Here is a 7319-nt window from a genome sequence, read left to right as displayed (position 1 = left end):
TCTTTCACACACACACAAACTAAATTTAATAATCCCCTTATCTCTTTTGTTAATGTCTGTTGTCTTACCTTCTATGTTATGTCATTTCTCCTTAAAAAAAAGTTTAGTTTTCATTTTAGAAGCAATTAAGCTACAGTATTTTCCTAAGGGCAAAGACCCCTGAAAATTGGTGTTATCCAGAAGCACACGTGCAGCTCCAAGGCTGTTCATGTTCGGGGCTGTGGGAGCTGAATAGCCAGATCGGATTAGGCATTTAGAGAGGGGGGCCTTAATGAGACTGGATCTAAAATAGACGTTTCAGATAAAAGGTCAAAAGAAGTGCTGCATAAAGGGCCATTCTAAGATAAGTACTTCTTGAATTGAAAATCATCCAACTCTATTTCAATAGAGCTCCTCAATAAAATATGAACCTGACAATATGATTAATATGGCCTCTTTAATATTGCCAAACAACTTTTTTAAAGCACCATTTCAGATGGTTCTCAGCATTTACAAATGCTTTAGAGATACAGAGTTCCATTTAAACACCAGTTGGTGATATTAAAACAAGTGTATAACAGAACGGTGTGGAAGAGCACATGAATTATGACCCATAAACAGGTAGAAGAAGGGAACTTGTTTTGTATACTTTTGAAAAAAATTACAAACAGTACTGATTTAACTCATTCAATTTATTTATTATGTTTTATTACATGTATTTGTAGTTTGTTTTTGTTTATTTAACTGTTAAATTCATTAAACAAGTAGGGAAATTAGTACAGTAAAGCCTTAGATTGCAAGTATCAGTGGGCAGTCAGGACTGCAGAAAAGGTCATCGGTGCAAGCCTGCCCTCCATGGAGGACCTGTACACCTCACGGGTCAACAGGAGGGCTGAGAAGTTCACAGATTGTGTCCAGGGTGTTCAGCGAAATACACGTAAATGTACATTGTACAAACTATTCAGATCCATACAGGTCTCTATTTTTAAGTACTCTATTTTTATTCCTACTTGTCCCATTTCACAATGAGCATTCCTTGCCTGTCTGCATTGTTTACTGCCTGTTTATACTGCTTATTTTGCATTGTTTGCACCGTTTGTTGGTTGTAAATACTGCTTATTTTGTTATATTAGTGCTCATCTTGCAAAACACTCGCAGACCAGGTTATCCAAGGTTTTACTGTATGGTTAAAAAAATGTTTTGGCAGCCAGTCTACGGTATTAACATCCTTACATTTGAATCACTTAAAGTGTTTAACAACTAATGATAATACAACAGAAAGATTTTTGTCAACATGTGCTCTATCGTTTTTCTTTCCCAGGGGCAGTTTCAGAAGTTAGGTGGGGTCATAAGAGACAACGAGATGGTAACAGACATCAAGCCTGGCCCTGTTGTGACAGTGTCAACCTATGCTGGTGTTTATTGGGCCAAGAGTGTGGTGATCACCACTGGACCCTGGGCAAATAGACTGCTGACTCACACAGGCTTACAGTTGCCATTAGAGGTAATCAAAGTCCTGGTGTCTCATGTGCAACAATGTTCCTATGCTTCAATTCCATGCTCCATATCTGCAGACCCCTCACACCGTGGACACAATTTGTTTGAACTCCTCCCCCCTGGACAGCGTTACAGGTCACTGTACACCAATTCAACAAGGCACAGGGACAGTTTCTTCCCCAAGGCCATCACTCTGAAGAACACTTAACCAACGACATTATGACTGGAATATAACCCTCAATGCAATACCTGTAAATATACCTCGTACAGATTATACACATTCGTATAGATTTCTAGTTTTAAGTACTCTATTTTTATTTCTGCTTATCCCATTTCACAATGAGCATTCCTTGTCTGTCTGCATTGTTTAATGCCTGTGTCGTGGCAAGAGTGAGATACCAACTAAATTAATTCAGACAAACCATTACAATTTAAAGGATCATTTAATATTACAATTATTCTGGGTAGAGTAGCATTTAAACAGATAATCTTGTAGTTAGGGAACAGAGATCAGAGATCAGAGAACAGACTTTCCTCTTGCAATAGAATAGATAGAGCCTAAAGATTGTCGGAGCACCAGTCAGTCAGGTCAGGTCCTGAGTCAGTCAGCCCCAGTCAGTCATCTTCGGCTGGGTCCCTGAAAGGTACCTCGTCTACCGTTTACTGCAGCTCAGCTCAGCTACATAGCTACTTCTCAACAGCTGGACTCTGTCCCCCTTGACGTCTCTGCGACCCCCCTTCTCACTCCATTCCAGGAAGACAGGAAGGTTGACTCCCAATGTTCTGGCACACAGGGTTCATCTCTGACCATACTAGGCCTTAACTAGGATTCTAAGTATTAATTATATAACCCCTTACATAAGCTAATACCAAATAAGGTCTATATGAGCTACATACTGTTCCATTACATATTTCCTCTGGAATCTGGTTTATTTTTCACCACTACACCTGTCTATACTGCTTATTTTGCATTGTTTGCACTGTTTGTTGCTTGTTAATACTGCTTATTTTGTTATATTACACAGCCTTATGCTGGTTTACTGTTTACTTGCCCCTTGCATGGGGATATGTGCATACACAATGATAGCCAATGTACCAGAGTCAAATTCCTCGCGTGTCCAACACACCTGGCCAACAAAGCAGTTTCTGATTCTGATATCTTCGTTTGTGGACAAAGGATAGTCTGTCTAATGTATGCAAAAGTTTGTTTGAGTCTGAGTAAATAATATATTTTGTTGATTTTCAAATGAAATTACTTAATTACTTTTTACTTCTCATTTCATGAGCTCAAAAAAATAGCATGGAGTAGGGCAGCCTATTAAGCTGCCTCTCCCCAGAGATCTGCAAAACAGGTCTGGATCAGAGTCCACATGCACATTACAACTCCAATCCACAGTCCCACACACCGATGTCCCAATCCTTCGTCCATTTCGGGGTAATATCCTTGTCCCCTGACCCTGAGCTAAGCCAGGACCCATCTGCTCCTGACGCTGAGAGTTCTCTCTTTCATGGAACTTGTCTAGCTGTGTGTCCTGGGGGTTAGGGAAAAGGAGAGGCTGGAGGAAGGGTCCTGCCCAGAAGACCCCTTTGCACCTGTCTGCAGCACCTGCCCACTCCCAAGCTGCAGCATCAGCCTGTTCCAGAAACGCAGCCTCAGCCTCCCCCATGCCCCACTCCTTCTCCAGGAAGAGAGGTCAGAGATGGAGGTGGCAAACAATCCAGTCAGTCTCAGGACTCCAGTATTCTGGTCTAAACCTCGCTTTTGATATAGCTGTTACCCGGGGTGCTGATGAGAGCATCCCTGCGAAAGCTTCCATGCTTCGGTGTGCTGAGGAAGGATCCCCGCTGAAGATTCAGTTCACCAGTGTGTCAACAAGGATACTAGTGCTATGGTTACGGTCTCTGTTCCTGTGCGGGGCTGCTGGGACACTGATGCCGCCTTTGTCCCTGTTCTAGAGCGGGATGGTTGAGACGCCAATGCCACCTCCTTTCTTGTTTTCAAGCAAGTTGGCTGGAATGCCTATGCTGCCTCTGTCACTGAATCCGAGTGGGTCAGCAAGAATGCTAAGGGTGCCACGAAATCTACCTCCAAGCAGGTTGACACCACTACCAGCCCAGTTCTGGAGTGGGTTGACACTGCCTCTGCACCTAGCTTCACATGGATTGATGCCACTGCCATCTCTGCTCTTGAGTGGGAAGAAGCCACGCCTGTCCCTGTTCCCAAGTGGGTCGGCTGGGTCACTGATGCCGTTTCTGTTCCTACTCCCGAACGGGTTGGCTTGGATGCCAAAGCAGTAACTGTTCCAGTTCCCAAGCTGGTCAGCTTGGATGCTGATGCTGATGCTGCGCCTGTTCCTGTTCTTGAACTGATTGCCAGATAATTCAAATGCAGATAGAGATGTTCTCCTGCCATTAACTACTCTTACGTAAACCACTAGTAGAACTCCCCTACAAAATGTGTCTTATGTCTCCTCAAACTTGGGCTGCAGGTGAAAATGCAGAGTGAGGAGGGGAGGGGCAATACAACTAGCTCATGCATATAGTTCCCCAGGGGAACTATAGCAGTGAATAAATGGTTCTGCACAAAGAAAACAAGTGACCCAAAATATTGTGCAGTGGGGTATCTGGATTTTGGCCAAGGTCAGCCCCACCCCACCCCAGCCTCTGGGCTCAGATCATTTTTAGATTACTGGGGATATGTAATCAGTATTGTACTCAGTATTGGCAATTATGAATCTGAAAAAACCCGCATGAAGTATAGTGTCCCACAAGTACCAATTCTTGGGCCCCTCCTATTCAACGTGTACATGCTTCTGCTTTTATAAAATATATAGGAGTGTAGTGTTGCTTGTCACAGCTATGCAGATGACACCCAGGTATATTTAATGCTCTCACTAAATGACTGTGGTCTTATAGACTGAAAACAAATCACTGTGCAAGTGGTCACATAATTGCTTTGCAACAGTTTTTTCAAGGATTTTACAAATAAAAGAGAGATTGGATATTGATCTACAGCTACACTGGGGTCAAGGTTAGGCTTTCTGATTAAAGGTTTAATTACAGCAACCTTAAAAGGCCTATGGTACATAGAGAGAGATTGGTGAGATCTAGTATGGATGTGTTGATTAAGGGTAAAACATCTTTGAGCAGTCTAGTTGGGATGGACTTTAAGAGACATGATGATGGTAGTAATTGTTTTCCTGATTTCACAACTATAGGTGGTGAAGATCAATGTGTGCTACTGGAAAGAGAAGGTTCCCGGATCATATGATGTGAATCAGCGCTTTCCATGTTTTATACTGACACAAGGTGAGGAGTCCAAAGAGCATATCTATGGCCTCCCATCCAATGAGTACCCAGGCCTGGTAAAGGTAGGTTACAGAGCTGGACCATCCAGTGTGATTTTACAGAGGACAAGCTCAAATAATCAAGCTAATTATGTAGACTATTAATTATTACATTTGTTTGATTTTCTGGTTGGTGATTTGGCTTCGGCTTTAGTATACAAACCAGATATATATGCATTAAATAATCAGCATTTTACTACAGTGTGAACAGTAAGGATATGTCTTCCTTGAAGCAAATGGTGACCTGCAAAATGGAACTGAATGTTTTTAGTACACTGCTTCATCTTTGCTGGGCCAGGTGTGCTCTGGTGACAGAGGAGGCTGATCATCAGTTAAACACGCCTGATATAATTGTAATGAATTTAATTTCCCACATGAGCAGGGTTTCTTGATCTTTGCAATTAGCCAGCCATAAAGTCTAAACTGAAAACAATAGTATCTGGAAAAGTGTCTGGTATAGTTGCTGCCTTTCCAAATCGAGGTAATCATCCTTCCTAGCAACCTGGAGCACTTCTGTTGTGGCTTTTCTTTTTGCATTTGCTTTGAAATTTGTTTGTACAGCTCTCTTCAAATCGATCCACAGGTTTTCAATGACATTTAAGCAAAGTCCAAGTGGAACCATGGTTCCACTTGGGCAGGAGTACGAGGGGTTTTAACTTGTGTTACTTCCTGGTTCCCAAAAAAGTCAGGCGAGATGAGACCTATTCTTGAACTGTCTCTCTTCAACAAATACATAGTTCAGAGACTGTTCATATGCTCACCACGAAACAAGTACTGGGCTGTGTGCATCCCAATTGCCGGGACAGCCAGTCATGTCATGGTCCCTCTCGGGCTTCACATGAGGAAGCTCCAGAGGTGCTTCAGCAGTCTTTGCCTTGACCAGGTATGTCACAAGAAGCTCGTGCTCACGATTCCCCTCTTGGGCCAATCAGACCTGGCGAACTGGGGAACTCCCAGTGTGCTGACAGCGGGTGTATATCACACAGTCAACATGGCACTCACAGAGGTGAACGTGTTTGCGCGTTCCACTCTTGAATGCCAGCTTTTTCTTCATTTTCTTCTTTTTTGTGTGTTTTTTGCTTTTTCTGCAGTGCACAAATGTCATGCACTGCTTACATACAACAGACAGGCATTGCTGGATATCGCCAACTCACAAAGCCACTGAGAATTTACTGGTTTCATACCACTGGAGCTACAACCCATCGTCTGCTCCGGCAACAATAACAACAATGGCGAGGAAAGCCACCATCGCCCTCGGGGAGCCCCTGGAGCACCAGGCACAAATGAGCAGGCTGAAATCAGGAGAGCGACCCGGAGACAGAGATGCAAACGGGGCAGGCAAGGGGGACTCCATGCTAGGCTAAAAGCTCGCGCTACCCAACCGCCATTACCCAGCCTCTTCCTAGCTAATGTACAGTCTCTGGAAAACAAACTGGATGAGCTAAGGGCTAGGATTACAGCACAACAGAAAATCAGAGAATGCTGTGCTCTAGTTCTCACAGAGACTTGGCTTTCGGACAGAGTACCAGACTCAGCGATTCAGCTACAAACACATTCTGTACATTGAAGCGATCACACTGCTGCTTCGGGGAAGGTAAAAGGAGGTGGTGTGTGTGTGTTTATCAATGGTGTGGAGATGTACGGACTGTTTATAAGCACTGTTCGCCAGATGTAGAGTTTTTATTGCTGAAATGCTGGCCCTATTATCTAGCAAGAGAGCACAGTGCCATATTTTCATATTTTCATATTTCTGCTGCTCTCCGGGTCGCTCTCCTGATTTCAGCCTGCTCATTTGTGCCTGGTGCTGCTGTGATTAGCCCAAGAGCTAATCCCTCTGTGGCTCTCAGCAAACTATGATGTCATCAAGAGACAGCGCACCCAGATGCTGTATTTATCGCTGCAGGCGACTTTCCAGTGCAACTTACGGACTGTACTCCCCAAATATTACCAACATGTGAACAATACCACTTGGGGCAAGAACACTATGGATTATGTTTACAGTAACATACGTGGTGCATACAGGGCTGCACCCCGCCCCCGCCTTAGATGCTTGGACCACATTTCTTTGTTCCTATATCCAGCTTACAGACAAAGACTGAAACAAACAAACAAACCCTGTCACCAAACAAATTAAACTCTGGACCCCAGAGGCTGAAGGCATCCTGCAGGACTGTTTCGCCCAGACAAACTGGGATGTGTTTAAAGCAGCAGCCACCTCGGAGGTTTTTTCTGTCAGCGTACAGGACTATGCTGAGTATGTGACCGGGCACATTAGTACCTGCATTGACAACATTGTGCCCATCACACAAGTCAGGAGGTTCCCCAACCAGAAGCCCTGGATAAACAGTCAGGTACGCCACATGCTGCGTGCCTGCTCTCATGCCATTAGATCAGACGATTAGACGGAGTACAAAGCTGCAAAGTACAGACTGAGGAAAGCCATCACAGCAGCCAAGAGGCAGTACAGAGAGAAGCTGAATGGCTTCTATTCTACTG

At 43.9% G+C, this 7319-nt stretch overlaps 1 protein-coding gene across 1 annotated transcript in view; it reads left to right on the top strand.

Moving 5' to 3' along the window:
• Positions 1-7319, top strand: part of pipox (pipecolic acid oxidase) — a gene marked incomplete at its 5' end in the record, with an annotated part of 41363 nt that overhangs the window by 15002 nt on the left and 19042 nt on the right. The window contains 2 exons of the mRNA XM_020588859.1: positions 1301-1483; positions 4695-4847. Coding sequence (XP_020444515.1) covers positions 1301-1483; positions 4695-4847 — 336 coding nt within the window. The remainder of the gene's footprint in view (positions 1-1300; positions 1484-4694; positions 4848-7319) is intronic.

This window comes from Monopterus albus, unplaced genomic scaffold (assembly GCF_001952655.1).
Source record: "Monopterus albus unplaced genomic scaffold, M_albus_1.0 scaffold650.1, whole genome shotgun sequence".
Lineage (NCBI taxonomy): Eukaryota > Metazoa > Chordata > Actinopteri > Synbranchiformes > Synbranchidae > Monopterus > Monopterus albus.
Note: the sequence above shows the minus strand (reverse complement) of the source record. Positions and strands in the feature narration are given on the sequence as shown.